Source organism: Lepidochelys kempii, chromosome 2 (genome assembly GCF_965140285.1).
Source record: "Lepidochelys kempii isolate rLepKem1 chromosome 2, rLepKem1.hap1, whole genome shotgun sequence".
NCBI lineage: Eukaryota > Metazoa > Chordata > Testudines > Cheloniidae > Lepidochelys > Lepidochelys kempii.
In genome coordinates, this window is record NC_136381.1 from 88424229 (window position 1) to 88447387 (window position 23159).

At 39.0% G+C, this 23159-nt stretch overlaps 1 protein-coding gene across 9 annotated transcripts in view; it reads left to right on the plus strand.

Annotated features, from left to right (window-relative positions):
* PTPRM (protein tyrosine phosphatase receptor type M) overlaps positions 1-23159 on the plus strand; it is an 835052-nt gene that overhangs the window by 806241 nt on the left and 5652 nt on the right. For all 9 annotated transcript variants that reach the window (XM_073331568.2, XM_073331567.2, XM_073331560.2 and 6 more), the window contains 9 exons: positions 2407-2523; positions 7346-7500; positions 7784-7919; positions 8490-8639; positions 9159-9332; positions 12382-12513; positions 17334-17459; positions 19798-19961; positions 21964-22099. In XM_073331568.2, coding sequence (XP_073187669.1) covers positions 2407-2523; positions 7346-7500; positions 7784-7919; positions 8490-8639; positions 9159-9332; positions 12382-12513; positions 17334-17459; positions 19798-19961; positions 21964-22099 — 1290 coding nt within the window. The remainder of the gene's footprint in view (positions 1-2406; positions 2524-7345; positions 7501-7783; positions 7920-8489; positions 8640-9158; positions 9333-12381; positions 12514-17333; positions 17460-19797; positions 19962-21963; positions 22100-23159) is intronic.

Below are 23159 nucleotides of genomic sequence, written 5' to 3' on the forward strand. Positions count from 1 at the left end.
TTCTAGTATCTCCCACAGGGTACCCACCAGACATTCTTCTGCAGCCTCTATCCAGAACCTCAGACCCTCAGGAGGACACTTTTGAGGAGCAGAAGGCCAGACTACAGTTGGAAACCACTCCACTGATGAACATCTCCTCCTCACCGGATGAGGCAGTGATGCCCCCTCCTCCATCATTAGCTGATGAGTTCATGCTTTTCCAGTATCTCACTAGGAGGTTGGCTGATGCTCTTCAAATTTCCCTGGAAGAGGTGAAAGACTCTCACTATAAATTGCTGGACATACTACACACATCTTTCTCTTTGAGAATTGCCCTCCCAATCAGTGAGGCACTTTTAGACCCTGCCAAGGTCATCAACCAGATGCCAGTCTGTATTCCACCAATATATAAAAGGGCTGGCAAAAAGTTTTACAGGGTCGCCAAGGAGGCAGACTTTCTTTTCATGCACCCTCCCCCCCACTCTGTAGTAGTGAACGCTGTTAACACCCAAGGAAAGCAAAATCACACCAAATCAACCCCCTGTGATAGACATTGTAAGAGGCTTGACCCGTTCAGGTGAAACGCATACTTCTCTGTGACTTTACAATTCAGAGAGTCAAACTACCAAGCCCTAATGGCTAAATATGACTATATGAACTATGGCAAACTCAATGCCTTTATTGACCACTTGCCAGATACACAAAAAGAGCAATCGCAAACCATTATCCAAGAGGGCTAGTTGGTAGTGAGAACAGCACTACAAACCACGGATAGTTCAAAAGGATCTGCAATTTCTAATCAAAGATTTTCCAAGTGGGTATCTGACTGCATTCAGTCTTGCTACGAATCTCATAATATTCAAGCATTTTTGGACATATGAACTCACTATACAAGGTCCATTTCCACGTGTATGGCATTTCTTGAAAACGTGCCCATTATTGAAATATATAAAGCTGCTATTTTAGCTTCTATACATACGTTAGCTGAACATTACGCAGTAACTCGTGATGCTGCTTTCAACGCTGTGTTTGGCCCAGCTCTACTATCTTCCCTATTGGACTTGACTCCAAAGCTCCCTCCTCCTTAAAGAGAACTGCTCGGTAATCACCTGCAGTGGGGCACCTGTAGGGACACTACTCAAAGAAGAAACAATGGTTGCTCACCCTGTGCAGTAACTGTAGTTCTTTGAGATGCCTGCCCTATGGGTGCTCCTCTACCCACCCTCCTTCCCCTCTGTTTCGGAGTTCTCTGCTATAGGGCTTTGCAGTAGACAAGGAACTGAGGGCAGTTTGCCAACACAGTGCTATATAACAATGGCACGGGGCATGAGGCTGACTAGCACGCATGTGTGGGCTGAGCAGACACTGCTATGAGAAACCTCTGATCAAAGGCACTGGAGGCATAAACGCACCTAGTAGGGAGCACATATCTCGAAGAACTACAGGGTTGAGTAAGGGTGAGTAACCATTTCATCAAAATACACAACTCTCCTTCCCCCCCCCCCCCAGAAAGGTGACTACCACAAAGATGCTTCACATTTTAATTTTACATACTTTGTGAAGGTTGTGCTAGGCTGCACTAAGGCGCACCAAACCCCGCCAACTCCTGAATAGAGTTCATGCAAGCCACCTCCCCTCTCTCCTTTCACTGGGACAAATTCCCTAAAGCCCACTGAAGTCAATGATTGTTCAGAGTCACACAGAGAGTCAGTGTTAAAGCCAGGAATAGAATCTCCTGACACCCAGTCCTGTGCTTTAGCTATATGACCACCTCTGACCAGTTCTTTTGAGAAGTTAATTCTAATTGAGAAAATAGATGCTTTTTCTTTCCAACATTAGACAAACCCTTATGTCTACAGCGTGAACTGTCATTTTAAAAGAATGCAAGATATTTTTGGAACAAGTAACAACTGCAGGTGGACGAAAAAATCCAGAGGAGCTTGAGTTTATTCAAGCTTCTATTTGTAGCTTTTCCCTCTGTATACTCCCTGACTTGGAAAGAACAAGAAATGAATGGTTATTGTAACTGAGCTATGCACAGTATAAACATCCTTCATGCTACATAGAAATTTGCCTTATTTTACTGAATATTATTCCCACCTAGAACCCCAAAACTGTCTTTTTTAAAAGGTATGTTCTTTAAATTAGCTGTTTAAAGTGGTTAAAAAGTGGTTAAGAAGAAGAAGAAGAAGTAGGATAATTAACCAAGCTAAACTATATTCCCAAAATGAGAAGTTGGCAAACTCCATTTACCCATGTTTACCCTGAGCTACACTGCTGCTTTAAATACATGGACCATTTCCTTGTGTAAGCAGCCTGACTGTTTTATGTGTGGTTGAATTTGATATCGTAAATCATTGCAAAAGGTACAGAACATATTCAGATGCTGAAAAATATGAACCTTAATTTCTTTTGTATTTTTAAAAGGTCAAATGTTGTAAATACTGGCCAGATGACACAGAGATATATAAAGACATTAAAGTTACCCTAATAGAAACAGAGCTCCTGGCTGAATATGTGATTCGAACATTTGCAGTGGAGAAGGTAAGTTTGGAAAACTGTATTTTCAAAATATGATGTTGTTTTCCCATACAAGTTAAATACATGTAATTTTCAAAAAGAAAAGGAGTACTTGTGGCACCTTAGAGACTAACAAATTTATTTGAGCATAAGCTTTTCGTGAGCTGTATTAGCTCACTTCATCGGATGCATTCAGTGGAAAATACAGTGGGATTTATATACATAGAGAACATGAAACAATGGGTGTTACCATACACACTGTAACAAGAGTGATCACTTAAGGTGAGCTATTACCAGCAGGAGAGTGAGGGTGGGGGGGAAAACCTTTTGTCATGATAATCAAGGTGGGCCATTTCCAGCAGTTGACGAGAACATCTGAGCAACAGTGGGGGGAGGTAAAGGGGCGAATAAACATGGGGACATAGTTTTACTTTGTGTAATGACACATCCACTCCCAGTCTTTATTCAAGCCTAAGTTAATTGTATCCAGTTTGCAAATTAATTCCAATTCAGCAGTCTCTCATTGGAATCTGGTTTTGAAGTTTTTTTGTTGAAGAATTGCCACTTTTAGGACTGTAATCGAGTGACCAAAGAGATTGAAGTGTTCTCCGACTGGTTTTTGAATGTTATCATTCTTGACGTCTGATTTGTGTCCATTTATTCTTTTACGTAGAGTCTGTCCAGTTTGGCCAACGTACATGGCAGAGGGACATTGCTGGCACATGATGGCATATATCACATTGGTAGATGTGCAGGTGAACGAGCCTCTGATAGTGTGGCTGATGTGATTAGGCCCTATGATGGTGTCCCCTGAATAGATATGTGGACACAGTTGGCAACGGGCTTTGTTGCAAGGATAGGTTCCTGGGTTAGTGGTTCTGTTGTGGGGTATGTGGTTGCTGGTGAGTATTTGCTTCTGGTTGCGGGGCTGTCTGCAAGCAAGGACTGGCCTGTCTCCCAAGATCTGTGAGAGTGATGGGTTGTCCTTCAGGGTAGGTTGTAGATCCTTGAAGAAAACAACAGAACACCACTAGCCATCACCTTCAGCCCCCAACTAAAACCTCTCCAACGCATCATCAAGGATCTACAACCTATCCTGAATATAGACAAACACGGCTGCTCCTCTGAAACCTGACATGTAATTTTGTCACTTTGAAAAGATCCTAGATTTCACTGGGTAACAGGCAGCTCATTTTTCATAGCAAATTACTTTTGGGTAGTCTTCCAGTGCTCCCTTATGGAAGATTGGATTTTCACTTTTCTTTAAATGTGGATCCTTTCTGCCTTACCCTGGTCCAGACTTGAAATGGAAACAGAAATTCCATTCCCTTGGGGCACTAGAGGAGGAGAGGGCTCTGACCCATCTATCAATTAAACAGGACATTGATGTTGTTTTCCTGTCTTCTATTCACCACAATCAAGTCAGTCTATGTCAAAAATAAGTCTTTTTATATACTACTATTATTCAGACGTCTAGCATGATTATAACTGCTGTAATCCACTGGTCCAATATATTTCCTGGTCTACAGCAGAACTGTTTTATAATGAAGTAATTTTTTTAACAAGACTTTAAGCAGGGGAGGTCCTTTACAAGCACAGTTACAAATGCCATATTGTATCGTCTTTTAGTTGATTTGAATAATGCCATTCATTGGGTTGTCACTTAATTAACAGGTATTAAAATCAGGTTGTTGTTTCAGATGATTTACAGCCTAGAGAGACAATGTATAAAACTACCAACAGGAGTGCTGGAAGCAGTGACAAAAGTAGCATGGTTCAATGCTGAGATTTAGCATGCATCCTGGTTGTTCCATGATTTTTGTTCACTCACTAGTATGTCTTGAATATCAAATAACTTAAGTCATTTTCAGCTATGTATTCTTATTTGCCATGGCATCAATTTTCTTTAAACCAATGTTTTAAAGGTGTTCCTATTAAGTTACTGAATCATCTAATCTCAGTTTGTGTTAGAGCATCTTGTCCATGATCTCACAATGCATGACAAAGGCAGATCCAGAAAGATGAGCAATTAATTTTTCCTATTACATTCTTCAGCCTAATTGTTAAATATACACCAGTCCAGCGAATGGAATCTAATGTTAGTAATACTTTTTCCTCGGCTCACTCAAACCTGTTGTCTCCAACTATTTAGATATTTTTTAACACACAGAGATGAGAAGGGGGTGATTAGACTTTGAAGAAAATGTGGTTTGGGTGATTTCTGTTCATGAAGTTCGAAGGTCATGCTTTGAAGTTAGCTTTTCACTTCTTAGTCAGGACTGTGAAAAAAGACTTGGAGGATTTTACAGTTACTCATGACCAAAAGCTCATGAATAAGTGAATTGAAACAGATAGGGATAAACAATCCTAACTATTTTATTTCAAAAAAATTTCTCCATTTGAAAATACCTCATTTAGACATTAGTTTTTTAACAATAGGCAGCTTTTCAATAAGCTGATAATGCAGCTTCTGTGTGTTCAGAAAGGAATGTGTTTGTTTTTTCCCCCTCTGTTATTTATTTTTTTAGTTTTCCTTATTGTGCTGAACAGTCAAGGCTACCCATATCCTCTTTCCTGAATTTAGATTGTATAAAATGTTTCTGACCCACTTAGTTATTCAGGTCATTTTTTCTATATGCTTCTAAAAGAAAACTAAGAAGTTTATTTGTTGGGGAAGGAGTTGATTGATGCATTTTTTAAAAAGAAATGACAGTTTAGTTAATGTCAGGGTGTGGTGGTTGTAATCCTGCTCCTGTGTAATTTAAAACTTAAAGAGACTTAGGCCCTGATCCTGCAAACACTTTCATATGTGCTTAATTTTGTGCACATGAGTAGTTTTTCGGGAACTACTAGTCAATGGGACTACTCATTTGTGCAGGAGTAAGCAGCTGAGTAAGTGTTTCAGGAGCAAAGCCTAAATTATGAACAGTCTAGGGACAGTTTATAATATGACAGAGTTTTCATCCTTTTGATTTCAAGGAAAAGGTGAAAAATATTGTCTATCCAAGATGAGCATATGCTTTCATGATTCACACAGTTGTGATTCTGTTTTGCGTATAAAACCCAGTAGAGAGGATACAGAGAGATGAAAATGGGTCTTTGTAGATACAATAAAAAAACTCATTATAGCAATATGCTATATGCAAAATCTAGCACAAATGGTAGACAAAAATTACACTTGAAATATTTAAGTGTGAATCCGGTGGGTGTATACAGCTCATGTTTTGAAGGTACATTGACAGCACTTGCCAGACAAGTAAGTGTGCTTGCAGACAGGCAATTACATGTACATCTACCTATTCTGCATGTGCAAATGGAGGTTTTGCATGTGTAATGGATGTACACTTAAATTTTGGAGGTGCAATTTATGTGGTATGTTGACTAACAAATGTTAAAATCCTTGCGTAGACAGGGCAATTTGTATTTTAACACGTTAGGTGGTAGGGCATCAGCCTTCCTGTTAATGTGTGTAAAAATATAAATTGCCTTGTCTACATTACGGTTTAAACATAATTTAAAAATCACATATTTTTTCCAGTGAACACAGCCTAAAACAGAACACATTCCAATTTGGATATATTTTCCTAACCATTGCTTGTTCCTGTTGCAAACATACATGAACATTAGGTAATCACTCAAAATGATCCATTCTCCTTAATTTCCACATCTCTGTCTCCCTCATCTTGATCCTGCTTCCACTCCCATTGAAGACAATTGAGGTTTTGCTATTAGCATAAGTGGGAACAGGAATGGGCCCTCTGACACGTTGCTTATTTCCAACAGCCCCTTTGAGATACACATTTCCTAAGTGTTGGAAATCCCTGCCCTGGTTCTTGCATACTATTAATAAAGCTAAATAACAACTTTATACTACTTCATTACCATGCAAATAGAGTTAGGCCTTTTATATGCAAAGCAGTTCAAGACAGGGAAATATAGCCTTAAGAAGAAGAAACACAGAACACCAGTTATTAAAATCATCAATATTTATTCCACAGCTAACCTTTATATCTGTCCAAGCTGGACACTACCTGTCATAATATTATTTGCTTTTGAAATGTATATGGTGGCCTCTGGTGTATAGGTTTGTAAAAGACTATATTATACTAACAAATAAACAGTGCTGCAATTTTACAGAGGAAAAAATAGATTTAATAAAATCCGTCTATTTACCTAGATGCCCTACAGGTTGATATTGTAAATGACAGTAGCATTTGGTTTCTCGGCAAATACAATTCCAGTAGGCCCTCTGTAGGTTTGTCACCATATCCATATACTACAGGTATTAAATTACTAAGGGCTAAGTGGTGATTAGCTGAGCAGTGGAGGGGAAGTAAAGAGCCTTCTCCCATCTCCAGTGCTTCCCTTTGTGGTTGGAGGAGCACACACAGGTGCTGCTACTACTGGTTTGCTTACCTGGGAACAAGGAATGAGAGAAATGAACATCAGAAGTTCTAGGGTGAAATCCTGACGTCAGTGAAATCAATGGGAGTTTGCCACATGATTTCTGTTCCTGGCTTTGTTGTTGACTTACTCCCTTAGGAGTGAATTGTTAAAGCTGTTTAGGTGCCTAAAGATGCAGGTGGGCATTTAGTGGGATTTTCAAAAGCACCTGAGCAGTTAGTATTAAACCAACCTATTTTATGCTAAGGTTTTGGATCCAGTTGAAAATCCACACCTCATCTTGCCTTTTAAAGAACTCCAGTAGTTTTTTTAAGCAAGGCCCCAGTTGTTAAACTCATGTTCAAACAAAGTCTCTCTCCTAATTTCTTCCCCATTTTCATTTCTACATTATTTTTTTTTCTTCTTCTTCTTCTTCTTTATTTGTTTATTTGATTCTGGACAGAGAGGTGCTCATGAAATCCGAGAAATCAGGCAGTTTCACTTCACAGGCTGGCCAGACCATGGCGTACCATACCATGCAACAGGACTGCTGGGATTTGTACGGCAGGTGAAGTCCAAGAGCCCACCTAATGCCGGCCCACTGGTTGTACACTGCAGGTAAGCAGAATGAAAATGTCTGCTTTCCATTTCCCCACTAAGACTCTGGGCCTAATTCTTCCCCACCCTACATTGTGTGATCACTCCATAAGTAATTGAAGCCATAGGAGCTACTCATAATAAAGTAATAAGAAAAAATGGCAAAATCGACCCTGCAAACCCCTATACACAGAACTCTTGTTGATGTCAGTAAGTATCCAACACCTGAAGCACTTGCAGAATCAGGCTCAAAACCTTATATTTTCTAAGAATTCATTCAGCGTGGACTGTGCTTTTATTTTAGTGCTGGTGCTGGTAGAACCGGATGCTTCATTGTCATTGACATCATGCTAGATATGGCAGAAAGAGAAGGTGTCGTAGATATATACAACTGTGTCAGGGAGCTTCGATCTCGAAGAGTTAACATGGTGCAAACTGAGGTATGGGCATCTTTCTTGGACTGTTGTTGTATCATTTGCCGTAAAAGTACTGCTCTTTATAACATACGCTACCTGCCACAATACATGGAAAATACTTCATATGGTGCAGTGAGGAACAATAAAGCCATTCAATATTTATACAAACAAACATATGGGTGGTACCTTACTGGTTTCTGATTTTGAGGGTGATAAATGTTTTTAAAAAGATAGTCTGGGTGATATTGTTTAGTCAGAGTTAAGATCCGCCACTTTGGATCCCATTTATGAGCAGAAGTGCCTGTGGAGCTGTGCAAAAAGAAAAAAGCAAGATGAGGCCACTATAAAACCTTTTTTTGTGTGTGTGTACAGGTTGGTTGGCTTATTTATCATAACTGACTGGGCCCAACCCTTCCACAGCTTTTTCTGTGGAATATAATAGTATATTTCATTAACTACTTTTGCTCTCTACAGGCTCTACTCAGTGTACATTGATGTTAATGTGAGCTTTATAGGTTATTTACTGTTTACTTGAGCACTAATACTTAAGAGGTGCTCCCTCTAAGTCAGTAATTGTGTTGATTGCTTTACCAGGAGCAGTACGTATTTATCCACGACGCAATACTGGAAGCCTGTCTTTGTGGAGATACTTCTATTCCAGCTTCTCAAGTTAGGTCTGTGTACTATGAAATGAATAAACTGGATCCTCAGACTAACTCAAGTCAGATCAAAGAAGAATTTAGGGTAAGTCATGGACAGCACAACGTGGATACATGCAATATGGCTCCTCCTCCCATACCTGTTGAAGTCAACAGAGACCCTCCATTGATTTCAGTGGGGTTTGGATCGGGCCTGTGAGGAAAGAACTACACAACAGGGCAATAATATGTCACAAATTTCTGTTGAAATATGTGAAGTAATAAAGATATCCAATGGAGTAGTTGTAAAGTTCTCTCTTTCCTCATAAACAGAGGTTTGAATCCTATGTGGTTTCCCTCCATGATCCTTTGGCCAGAATACAGGTAACCCTGCAACCATCTTTCAGGTTCTTCCTTCATATGTGCTCATGTTCAGCAATCCAAGGTTTTTGCTTTTGAACCCAGCTGTTCATTCATTTGTTTGTTTTTCTTTTGATTTTTTACATTTGTAAATTCCCTCTGAAACTGTATCCCAAATTGATTTGAAATTCTATTATTTAACTATTTTAGGATTCGTTCACTGATGAGCTAACCTTGCTCATGTATTGTTTATTCTTTTTCATAGACTCTAAACATGGTGACTCCAACACTGCGTGTAGAAGATTGCAGTATAGCACTTTTACCCCGTAATCATGAAAAAAATCGCTGTATGGATGTTCTGCCTCCAGACAGATGCCTCCCTTTCCTCATAACAATAGATGGGGAGAGCAGTAACTACATTAACGCCGCACTGATGGATGTAAGCCCCATTATATCATTAATAATAAAGCAGGAATAAACTCCACACTGGAAAATCCTGGGAAGCATAGTCAGCACCAGAGCACTCAAATCCTTCCACTTCACTTTCAAAAAATGACACAAAATCTTTAAACCCCTGAGTACATTTAGGATCCCTCATATGTTATGTCTCAGCCAAGGTTCCAAAACCACACAGAGAAAGCCCGTCAGGGAGTACTGACAAATTAAAAATGTCTGCATTTCTCGCTAGCTCTTGAATTTTTAACCATCTGGCCTAAAGAGAAAAAGAGTTACCTATTAAGTCACCCAGGCAGCTAAATGGGATAATAGGGTTTGCAGCAGTATTTTAGATCCCTTTCCTTCTAATTTACACAGTAATTAACAGAAAAAATAATTGCCTGTCAGCACAGATAGCACACAAGACATTACTCCAGTCGTTCTATTTATATCTGTCTGAGTGAACATTTCCTGTTCAGCTGATGAAAAAATGAATATTTTAAATGCAGTTATGGTAATTTTAATAGTGCTAATAGGATATCAGTAAAAAGACACTTAAATGTGTTTTACACTCTCTAGAGATTTATAGTATATCTCTGACATTTTAGAACTGGGGTAATTAAAATTGTGACACACACACGTACGAGAAAATAGTGTTTAGGAAAGAATGAACATACTTGAAATATTCTTTCTGAAAAGTAAAGCTTCAGTAATAATAATAGTTTGCACTCATATAGGACTTTCCATCCAAGATCTCAAAGTATTTTATTCATGTTAGATAAGGCTCAAAACTAGGTGTTGTTATCTTTGTTTATATGAATAGGGAAACAGACAAGCTTAAATGGCTTGTCTAGATTCACACAATGTCCCGGGGCACACAGGAAGCCAGTGACAAATCTCAGATTGTAATGTCTGCTGTCTTGCCATTATACCGCATCCCATCATAGAGAGGTCAATATTATTTTGTTTTGTAAATAAGTACTGATCAAAAAAGATGATTCCTTAGTATTAGCTTTTGCAGCTACTTATCTTATTATGAGCCATTTACCTTTGAAATCAAATTGTTGGGCTGGATCCTAAGGTGTACCTGAGCCATGGTTGGTGCTCCAGGGCAGGGGAGTTAGGTGGCTTTCTGCCACTTTTCCATCCTCCTAATCTTGGAGACAGCTGGTGCTTGGTTCAGCGACTCCACCTCCCTGCAAACATCTTAGAACAGCCTTGGGACTCTTATAAACTGTGCTGGCTGGTCTGGCCACGTGGGGGCTGATCCATTTCCCCAGAATCATTGGTGCACTGTGTGCTCCAGCCATGTCCCCAGAATAGTCCCTACATTAGGGGCCAGGAGCAGGTGGTTTGCTCTTTCTCATACCCTAGTCTATACCCATTAGTGGGTCAGGTGCTCAGTTGCTCTCCCCTCCCCTTGTATCAGTTGAGATGGAAATGCAGACCTGGGTGTCATCAATGCACTTAAAGCACCATAACCTATGCCTCCTCATTAACTCCCCCGATGGCACCGTATATGCTTTGAATAAGGGGGGTGAAATTTTGAATCGTGCATCACGCTACACAAGGGTGAGTTTGGTGAGCAGTTGCTCAATACAGCCCTCTGGGACCTTTCAGCCAGGAAGGAATGGAGCCATTCAAGAGCAGCCCCCAGTTCCGCACATGACTTCAGGCAAGTCAGCACCCTCTCATGATCATTGAAGGCAGCTGATTGATCTGATAGTTACAGCATGGATATCTAATGATTATCGAGTGCTAAGAAGAGATTACTGACCAAAGGAAAGAAGAAGGGCACATCTGGCACCATATTCAAGTCTGTAACCAGAACGAAAAGCTAGATTCTGTGAGAGTCCTCTTGCCCCATTAACCTTCTCAAAAAGAAAAGGAGTACTTGTGGCACCTTAGAGACTGACTAATTTATTTGAGCATAAGCTTTTGTGGGCTACAGCCCACTTCATCGGATGCATAGAATGGAACATACAGTAAGAAGAGAGAGAGAGAGAGAGAGAGAGAGAACATGAAAAGGTGGAAGTAGCCATACCAACTGTAAGAGGCTAATTAATTAAGATGAGCTATTATCACCGGGAGGAAAAAACTTTTGTAAGGATAATCAAGATGGCCCATTTAGACAGTTGATAAGAAGGTGTGAGGATACTTAACATGGGGAAATAGATTCAGTATGTGTATGGCTGGGTCAAATAAATGTGTTAGTCTCTAAGGTGCCACAAGTACTCCTGTTCTTTTTGCGGATACAGACTAACACGGCTGCTACTCTGAAACCTGTCATTAACTGTCTCAGTTACCCAAGCAAAAAAGGAAGATTCAAATAGCTACCCAGATTGCCAGCGTTTAGACATAGTTTCCTGAGCATACGGGTGCGTACAAGCTTCCTTCAAAGCAGACATGCCCTTCTTAATGGAGATATTGACAATCCTCGACCGATAACAGACTAAGTACTTCCATTATGGCCTTCAGCAGCAAAGAAGCGTCTGGTTCTAAATCATGGGTTGTGGATGAAAGTTCACCCAGTGCCTCCAGTCAGTGACATGGGCCAGTGTTTAAAGAGAGAATGAACCTTGTTTTTCCCCCTAAAGATATTGCTTTGCTGCCAGTTAGACTAGGATTTGAGCAATATTTCTTGGAACAATAACTGGGTATCACCTTACACAGGAATCATTCACATTAACAATCAAGTACAGTCAACATAGATTCATCTGTCTGTCAACAACTCAGAACAAATCTACCTCTCGAGATTTTATGGGTGGTACATTGGAAGCAAGAATCTCTTTTTTTCTCCTTCTGTATGCCCATGTCATAATTTTTTTTAAAAATATGATCTGTTAAAGCCATATTGTCTCCAGATGTAAAATTACAGTTTATTAGATTACAAGCAAGCATCTCAGGGAAGATCTGAAAACACTGTGTGAGTAATCTTCAAAATAACAATAATACTTATTTTCCTAGGGTTTGGGGCCATTACTGACATTTTGCTGGATGGATTTCTTCTCTTATCACTTTTAATTTTATCTTCTGTTGCTATTGTTTTGCAGAGCTATAAGCAACCCTCAGCTTTTATAGTTACCCAGCACCCTTTACCAAATACTGTCAAAGATTTCTGGAGGCTGGTCCTAGACTATCATTGCACATCAATCGTTATGCTGAATGATGTGGATCCAGCACAAGTAAGTCCTAGAAACTGCTCCAATCAAAGTACTTTACAGAGTAATGCTTGTGTTTAGGTAGTACATGTGTGCTTCAGAACAGTGTTAGGACATAATTTGGGTTATAAAACAGCATTCACAAACACTAGAAAATTGATTCATAGCTCGTGGATAGGCAAAGGGAGGGAAGGGAGGAAAGAATGAGGCCATCATAAGTTTGTCCACCATTATGTAAATACACACACACACACCCCTAACTCCTTGGGAATTGGTAATAGAATGTTGAACCTTTCAGTTCTAGGACTTGGCTCAAAGTTTAAAACAAGTTCATAGTGGCCAAAAGTTAACAGAAATTCACAGCTTTCCCGTGTTGCTTGCCTGAAATGAGTCTGTGGTCTTGGTCTACCTAGACAGGGGGAGGGATAGCTCAGTGGTTTGAGCATTGGCCTGCTAAACCCAGGGTTGGGAGTTCAATCCTTGAGGGGGCCATTTAGGGACCTGGGGCAAAAATTGGGGATTGGTCCTGCTTTGAGCAGGGGGTTGGACTAAATGACCTCCTGAGGTCCCTTCCAACCTTGATTTCTATGATTCTACTAGTGGACAGTCATTCCCATCACAAAAATCAGCATCACATTTGGCACAAATTGGATCTGTAAGTGGCAGCCTCAGTGGAGAGGACAAGAACTAAACAGGAATGGAGACTGGACTATCTTCTCTCCATAGAGGGGCTCTCTCCAGAACAGAGATGAAGCAAATGTATGGGGCATTTTTAATTAGCTTACAATATAGCTGCTCATTGTTCGTTAGAAAGATATATCTGTTCTTTAAAAAAGTAGAGAACTTGAGCCATTCTGGGCTTCTGATATGGCAATTTCCTTAAGCACTGACTTTACTTTTTAACACTGGCATTAAACAGGAGCAATGCAGTAAACAAGACCCTACTATGTAAATGTTCTAAAATGCTTTTAATATTTGGTTAAAGTAACGTCAAAATTAATATGCTGTAGTATGCTGCATCTGATATTTATTCCTGATGTGTTCAAGAATCTCTTTTTTAACAAGTTTAAGTCATACATAGAAAAATGCTCACATTTATTTCATGTTAACATTAAGATTTTGTTTTAAAAAACATAAAAGTTTTCAACCTGGGCTTTCAAAAAAGTGCCTACAAATTCCAAACACTGTCTTAAATACTGAGCTTCTGAATCCCTAACCATTCTTACTTGTCTAGAAATTAAAGAAAAAACTTTTATTCATGAGTCTGAGGTTATTTTCAGTGTGAATGAGGAAACACTCTAGGGAGTCAGACTTTTAGTAACTGCTACACAGAGTTTGTGAATTTGTAGGCTGTGTTTTGAATGTATAATAGTGTTTGGCTATTTTAGGCATTTATTGGCCTTACTCACTATTAAAAGCTATTGGGATATATAATGTGTCAGGTAATACACCTGTCTTTGCAATTCATTAAACTTTTTTCTCAAACGTAAGTGACAAGCTTTTCATTAGGAATAAATCTCAAAACTCAAAAAGCAAAAAGAAGGAAAAGAGGGCTGGTTTATTGAAAACCATTATCATTCAGCGTTATTACTAATTATTGTCAAAATAGTTATTTATTTATTTATTTATTTCTATATAATGTATTTACATATTACTGTAATACATACATCAGATACTCTGTTAGAACATTAAATAACATAGGTGAGAGGAATCAACCCTGGTGCACTTCTGATTCTGCTGAAAACCAGCCTGTAGTACAGCCATTGACCCTCACACAGCTAAACGTACCATGGTAGTTTGTCCACTCTGAACATTAAGTCCTCAGGCACCCCATCCTGGTGTGTCATTATTCACAAGGGTGATTGGTGCACTGAGTCAAAACCAGCTACAAGGTCTATAAACATGGTGTTAACTGTCTTTTGTTGCCCTAGGCGTTTTTCAGTAACATTTCACAGAGCATATATAGCATAGATTGTAGATTGGCCAGTACAGAAACCACATTAGTTATCTGTCATTTTTGGTTTAAGGCCCAATTTCAGTCAGTTCAGTAGTATGGTCATAAACACTTTCCCTGACACTGACAGCAGCATTATTCCCCTATAATCTGAGCAAACTAATCACTCTCCCTTTTGGAAAAAAGGGATGATACAGCCCCTCTTCCAATCCAAAACTGATTGAGGCCCAAGTAGGAGTTGCAAAATTTAGGATCTTGAGTATGCAAATGATATTTTCTTACTTGAAATGCCTATTGGCCAACTACAGCTAATGCTGGAAGATCTACAAAAAAATTGCAAAATCTGTGGGACTTAAGATCAATGGTGATAAAACCAAAGCTATGCATGCTTCCTGTAAAATGGAAGTGAATGGCCTGTGTGTAGATGGCAATGACATTGAATGGGTAAATGGTTTCATCTATCTGGCTAGTTGGTTGAGAGCAGGAGGTTGTATAACCAAAGAATTCACATGTCGAATTGATCTTGCATCAGTGGCATTTCAGAATCTTCAAAGGCCTCTGTGTGGCAGGATATCTCTGTGACATCTAAGATACGAGTGTTCACCATGATAGTGACGACAGCCCTGCTATGTGGAGCAGGATCATGGCCATTAAAAATAAAACATAGGAGGGGAAAATAAATAGTTTTAGTGACAAAAGTTACGGCACATTATTAACATATGTTGAGATGGTTTTGTCACAAATGAAGAGATATGTAGACGATCCCAGGAAGTTGCAGTCTTACCCCAGTTGAGAACAGGACAATTGCAGTGGTGGGGTCATGTCCAGCATGCAGAAAAAGGTATGCTTTTATAGAAAGTTTGTAGAGCTGAAGTCGAAGCAAGTAGATATGGGGCCAACCACAAATGAAGTTGGAAGATGCAATTTGGAGAGATTTGAGAAGTCTAAATCTTCTCATACTGATTCTTGTCAAAGGAAGATTTGCAAGTAACCATTCAAGATAGTCCATTTTATGAAGGACCATGGCTGCTACATGGTAGCCATGTGGATCTGCTGCAGCTGCTGTATATATACTCCAGTTTAGGGGGAATTCCATGCCTTCCTGAGAAATCAAACCCTAAACATCTACCCTAAAGAAGTTGATACATCACATACATCCAACCACTCACATTCACAAAAAAACCCTCAAACCAAATGTCCTACATATTTGAAAATCATGGATTCCTACAACTGCTGTGCCAAACATCTTAGCCTTTATATGATCTTTAAGTATTTTTCAAAAAGCCATTGGAATGGTATTACTACATAATGGAAGGACTTACAGTGAGTTGTACAGCATGTTGGAAACCTACATTAGCTATCTATGTTCATTGTATTTTGTTACTCAATACAGATAAGTGTATTTCATAATGAAAACATAATTAAGATTCAGAGCAGAGTCTAAAAGTAATTTGCTCATCAGTGTGAGCTGTGAATGTAGAGTGTTTTTAAAAAAAGAAAATACATTATCCTAATTGGATTTTTTTGTTTTTAATTTGTTAAATTGAACTGATATGCAAATCAGACTTTGTCCTATTTTTACTCTGTTTTAAAGGGCCACATTTTCGTAAAATGCAGTAATTTATGAGTGGCTCTGTTGAGGGATGAGTGTTATAAAGAAGTGCAAAACAACAGCTGTAGCATGTCTGATTTGTCAGCTCAGCTGTGGATCGCCTGCAACAGAATGAAGGCCACTGCTACTTTTTTGAATAAAATGAAGTTTTAAAATATGAGATCAATGCTCCTGCAAGCAAGCGTTAGTTTGCTCATTCTCATACTTAATTTTGCTGCATGCCTGGCCATGAACTGCTATAGGTATCCCTGGTAGGTGAGGTAGTATCTTTTATTGGACCAATTTCTGTTCGTGAAAGAAAATCTTTTGAGCTTATACAGAGCTCTTCTTCGGTAAGCTTAAAAAAGTGTCTCTTTCCCCAACAGAAGTTGGTCCAATAAAAGATATCACCTTGTCTCTCTAATGTCCTGGGACCAGGACAGCCACAACAACACTGCAAACCTAAATATCCCAGAAAGTGAACACACTGTATAGAGGGCAATTCTGAGAATCCCCATCAAAGTGTTGAATTAATCTTTAAAGTATTAGGGGTAGAAGACCAAGAGTCAGGTGATTCATTTCAGGATTAAGCCAAAAAATTTTTATTGGACACTTAAACTGTTCAAGATACATATTCATATTCTTCTGTGATCTCTAGGTCATATTTTCTACTGTAAAGTGGCATTCACAAATGTAAGACTGACTGGTCACTGAAAATTTCAAGCAGTGCTTATTTTAGCCAGTTCACTAGTCTGGAGCTAAACTGAGTCCAGAATTTAGGCACTGGAGTTTTGAGAATAGCTCTACTTTTATAACAGCAATAACACATTGCACTGCGGTTATGAACTGGTATCAATACACTTAGAACACTTTAAGATATCAGGCCTTTGGTCCTCTGTTCACAGCACACTCTAAATGGGATGTCGTTCAACAGCATCCCCACATCCCATCATATCTGAACACTTAATTGATGTTGAGTGTCAGAAATGTGTGACTCCAAACACCAAAGAGTTAAGAATACAGCAATGAGCCATATGAGGTGCAGTTACTTAAGAATTTATTTGGTTAAATTTGTTCTGCAAAAGTAAAGTTGGAATACTGAAAAAACTGGCCTGGAGATTGGGAAACTACAATTTTATAATAATGTGTGTGAGAATTTTAGTAACACTTGAAAAAGAGAAAAAATTAAATGAAATGATCCATATTAAAAGACAAGAAAAATGCATTCTCCAGGGATGTTCCAGGATATCAATGTTCTTATAAATAACTGTGCTTGTCTGTGATTTTGATCTCCTGTAGTTGTGTCCCCAGTACTGGCCAGAAAATGGGGTGCACCGACATGGTCCCATTCAGGTGGAATTTGTATCAGCTGATTTAGAAGAAGACATAATCAGCCGGATATTCCGAATTTATAATGCAGCAAGAGTAAGAACCTTATTCAGTTTCTCTCTTTTTTTTAAACTTAACCATTTCGATTGACAGGGGGGAAATGTTAACTAAGAAATCTTTCCTCCAAATATCCAGTTAGTTTTAATCAGGACTATATATTAATAAAATAAATGTGTGTATATCTGTATAATAATAATGTGTGTAAAATTGAAGGTAATGAGCAAACCTTACTGAGGTTATAAAAGTAAAGATTAAACAAAAAGTAAAGGTTAAACATGCAAAAGCACCTCACACTCCGAAGTCTGAGAACAAGCTTATAGATATATGGTTCATACATAGAATCAGAATAAGGCTATGTATATGTAATCAGAATAAAGACATTTTTCTACCATGTGCCTTTGTTATGTTTATTACATTCACATGAGAAAAATACAGCATTAAGATTGTACTGTTAACCAGGAATTGCAGAAGTTAATGTTGTTACAGCAGTTAGCCCACGTTGCATATTTTGTTGTGCATAATTCAGTTTATGTTTTAAAATACATTGTGTTAGTTTATTGAATAAATGTAACAAAAAATAAAAACCAGGGGCTTTATGAGCAACATTACTTTGATGCAAGAATCATGGCCTAAATTTTCAAAAATGAGTTGTGATTTGGGGTACCTTAACTTTGAAGTTCCCAACTTTAAACATCTTAAAGGGATGTAATTGCCAGAAAGCATTGAGCACCTAACCCTGAAAAACAAGTTGGGCCCTCAGAACTCGTGCCTCAAGTTGGGCCCCCAGAACTCACTAGGTCATTTTTGAAAATGGAAGCCTTTAACATCTGCATTTTTTTACACTTGTACTTGAAGAGTTCAGCCTTATCATAATCTGCACTGAATGTCCTGGCGCTTTAAATAGAAAAAAAGGCAAAATGCACCAATACCACTTCTTTGAGAGAGAGGTTTGCTTCTTGTAAATACTGTACCGGGATCTCTATGAAGTGCACAGTCCTTTAAGTGCACCTTTTAACATACGTGCGTTTCAAAGAAGTGAGCACTTTATAAAGATACTAATGTGGTGTGATAATATACTTCACCATACCTCCTGAAGCCAGCAGACATCCACTTAAGCCAGGTTGAGAGAGACATGAAGCAGATCAGGCATCCCATTCCATCCCATCCAGGCAAAGAGGGCCCAGCAAAATGGACTTGGCACTTCCTCCCAAAACTGAGGAGACATTGGAAAGAATGGGCAGCACTCCCTAGTCGGTCAGTGAGGTCATGGATTGCACTGAGGGCCAGTCCTCCCCAGGACAAGCAAAGACAAGTCCTGTGTCCTGCTCCCGCAACAAGAGAGGAAAGAGCCAAAGAGGTACCTGGGGCCCTACTTCCCAGTCCAGAGAGCCAGTGAATAAGCCTTCACTTCCCATTCTTTCAGATTTCTAGGGCCTTGAAGTCCCCAGTGATTTTTCATGAGTAAAATCAAAAAACCCATGAAATGTTAATAGGATGTGTGATTTAATAATCGCTGATCAATATTAATCCTATTTTGAGGGGAGGGGCAGTCAGATGGAAAGGACCAGCCAGGGGTGCAATAGGTTCCAAATTTTGACAGAAAGCAGGCAAATCCCATATAAGCCTTGAGTGCAGGGGACTGAACTTGGTGACCTATTGATGTCCCTTCCAGTACTACACTTCTGTGATTCTATGACAATCAAAATTTACTCTGCCTCAGCTCTGCTGTAGTCCCTTCTTTTGTTAATCTGTCACCCTCTCTATTACTACTGTGTAACAGCAATAACAACAACATTGTCATGTAAACATTCTGGGTTTTTGTTCCATGCATTAATTGATATAGTAAAGCCTCTCTTCAGAACTATTTCTCTTGAGAGTTTGTGCATAGCCCAGTTAATAAAGTGCATGTTTTAAACATGTTTATTTTTTTCACTCCTGCTTTCCTCATAATGGCTTGAAAGATTTTGCTCAAACTTTCTTTTTAAAATGAAAGAAACAGGACATTTCTTCCAAAAAGCTGAAAGTTATGAGCATGTGAAAAACCAGAGGTTATAATTGAAATTGTATTGTGACTTTCACTTTGCTATCGAGTGACTACTATAATATTAAATTATCATTTACTTGACTCTTGTAGCTGTAGCATTGTTCTGCTCTAGTCTCTTTGTATATCCTGCTACTTAAAACATTGTGTGCTTAATAACTCTTTTGGAGATTAAAAGCCATAACTCTCAAGGGCAGCTGAAATTACTTTAGTAATTTGTAAGCAGTGATGTCCTTTAACAACTTTGATGAGAAAGTTTAAATTGTATGCCATTTGAATATAGTGTAAATAATGCCTTCGCTTTTTTCTTGCTTATTGTTCGGATCTTTGCAGCCCCAAGATGGGTATCGGATGGTGCAGCAGTTTCAGTTCCTGGGATGGCCCATGTACAGAGATACTCCAGTGTCCAAACGTTCTTTCTTGAAACAAATACGTCAGGTGGAGAAATGGCAGGAAGAATACAATGGAGGAGAAGGACGTACAGTCGTACATTGTTTGTAAGTATTTGAAGGTAGGAAAGCAAGGGGGTGGTATAAATATTTACTGTACTTTGGGTTTTAAAGGATTTGCATGAAGGTAAGAGGCATCCTTGTAATTATCCCATAATTTGGAATTGAATTACACAGCACCTCGTTGAAAAACAGTGGAAGCTCATGAAGGTTTTTCATTTGTGGGAAGTTGGGTTTTCCATTCATGTTCTTTGGGAGAAATCTGAGAGCCTCTTTCCTGAGGGTCATATATACATGCATGAGGGCCTCAAGTTTACATGGCTCCATGTGGAGGTACAAGTTCTTAATCTGCCCACTATTCCTCTCTTAGGACTTAGAACCTGCCATGTGCTGTTTTCCCTCAGCTCTCACAGAGGATTGAGTTCTCATGAACTGAGGCTGCAATTCAGGAAACATTCCTGTTCAATTAAGCATTGGCTTGAGTGCTGCCCTGATTAGTGATGGAATTACGCACACCCTTAAGTGCTTTCATGAATTGGGGCCTAAATTAGAAAATAACGTTCTGACCGTTCTGTTTACATTTAATAGAAATTAGTAACTACAGATAAAAACTGCAAGTTTATTACTGTTGCCCATTTACACTGACCTTGCACAAGTCACTCAATCTCTTTGTGCTTTAGTTTCCCCATCTGTAGAATGGGGATAATGATACTGACATCAAAGGAGTATTGTGTGGTTTAACTAATTAATGTTTTGAGATCCTCAGCTGAAAGGCCCTTTTGAAGTGCAAATTACTGTTATCCCTATAGTTACTGATGATATTAAATAGTTATACCACATCACGCACGCGTCACTTCCTGGCAGTAGAGAAAAGAAAAAAGCTCTGACATAATCCTTTTAAATGACTTTAGTTTAATTAACATTCTCAAAGAGTCCCACAATATCAGCCAATGTTTTGGCAGCAGAGAGCATTCTTTTCATACTGCCTGGATGTGACAGATGTGCGATTTCATAGCTTCCTTTGAAAATCAACCATTTGTGAGTGCTGGTTTGAAAGACCCGCTAGCTAACTAGTCTTCACTCTGGTAATTATTAAGGTTTATTATTTCCAATGAAGTGCAGCCTAAAGACTCTGATTGGAATAGTTGTAGAAATAATAGGGTTTCTGGAAAGAGATTCTCTTGAAGATTAAAAATAGCTGAAGATAAAGCACTATTAAATACTATATTTGATCATGCCTATGAACATTTATGACTGGCTTTTAGTCAGCAAGTTAGTGTGGGTTCTCATCTTCTGAAACTATGGATGATGGGGGAACATACAGTTGTAAAAGCACTCATTCCCATGCAGTGAGTGTAATGCCTGTACCTAATGCCACAAGGTACAGGTAAATGTAGTGGGATATTGCAGCACCACCTAATGGCTATGTTAAGAGTACAGTTATCAATACAAATTATAAGTTGGGCAGGGCTCTTTTACTGTTACCTGAGAACCTTTGAGTCCAGAAATAAGGCACCATAACCTAGAATAGAAAAACTTGTAACCAGCTCAAAACCAAACTCCAAAATCTGTTTAATGTTTTAGCATTTCTGAGTCTGAGTCTCGTTACACTAAGGTTGCTATATAAGTGTAAAGGGGCCTCAAATTGAACAGAAATGTAATTTACCCCACTTTAAGGCTCCTTTGTACTGCCAGAGCAAGGGAACGGAGCCTTAGTGTGAATGAGAATCAGGCTCCTCTGTCTCTATTCTATTTTCCAAATAGTTACTTTGTTCTTCAGATTTATGAATTAATAGAAAAGACTAGTGCAAAATTTAAACACTCTGTTACCCTCAGGCTTCCAAGCTGATGGATTCTGTAGCATACATGTTGGATAATTCAGCCTATTCATTTTAATTAGAAATTGCATCCTTCTTAGAGTTCAGAGGCATTAATAGCCATTGGTTCACCAGTATTTGCATTGCACGTCTCGTAGAACATTCAGACACAGTATGAGAACTAGTAACATACAGTCATGAGTAATGGAGCCATTTTATCACTTTTATTGTAGAAACGGAGGTGGCCGCAGTGGGACATTTTGTGCAATCAGCATTGTTTGTGAAATGCTTCGGCACCAGAGGGCAGTTGATGTATTCCATGCTGTGAAGACACTGAGAAATAATAAGCCTAACATGGTGGACCTTCTGGTATGAGCTTTTTTAACTGCACCACTAAATAGAAAATGTTCCCTTTTATCATAAGGTTTGGGGAGATTTCCAAGATTTTCAGTGGGAGTTGTTGAGAAAGCATGCAAGTCGTTTTCAAAGGGGATAATGAAATCATTTCACTTATAAGAGTATTTTTACACTGCTTTCTTCCCAAGGAGACTTTGTCTCTGTTCATTTGAATTTTTGAAATAGTTTAAAACTTTCAACAGAACATCTTTATTAATTTGCCTTTCTGGCAGTGTGATCCATGAGGAGAGCAGTCATCGCACAGCAGAAATAATAATAATGTAAAATGAAATGCCAGATTTTCAAATTATATATTTTATAAATAGCTTAATTGCCTAATATTTATCAAAGCCGTGAATTTCAGTGTGACATCCAGAATATTGCATTTAATTATGGTTGCTCTACCTCATAGAAAGATTAAAGGAGTTCGGAAACAAGGGGCCATGTGCAATTATTTTCTTATAGAGTGTTTTATTGAATCTTTTAGATGTAGAATTGCAGAAACACTAGTGGCTATGACACAAGAGCTGTAGGACAGCTTAAATCAGCAGGCTCTTATGTTCTGCTTATAGTTCTGTATTGGGAGAAAGATGTACAGTTCCACCCAATTCAATGTGATGGTCTCAGACCTTCAAAACCTCTGTAGAAACAGGCTATTGAATTAAGGGGGACAGTGCCACTGTACTTTATGGCGGGGTGCCTTAAAAGCACTGCTTTTAGAGTCTGACTTTTTGAAAGCAGATTAGCTTCAATGACAGATGTAGTATTTGGGTAATTTCAGGAATCATAACCCAGTATGAGTTAACTGTGTAATCTATGGACAATAGGGGATTGGTTAATTGGGACTGAACTGTGTTTGGGCATCTTTTCTACCCCAAAATCCCAAGGAGGAGGCAGGGAGATCCCACAGAACTGTGACACCCTCCACCCCTGTACCCTTAGGAGAGATCTCCACTCCCAGTCTGGCCTCACGTGTTGAACACCTTGAGGAATAGTGAATGCTAGTGGGTTGGCCAAGCTACTTAGGGGTGAT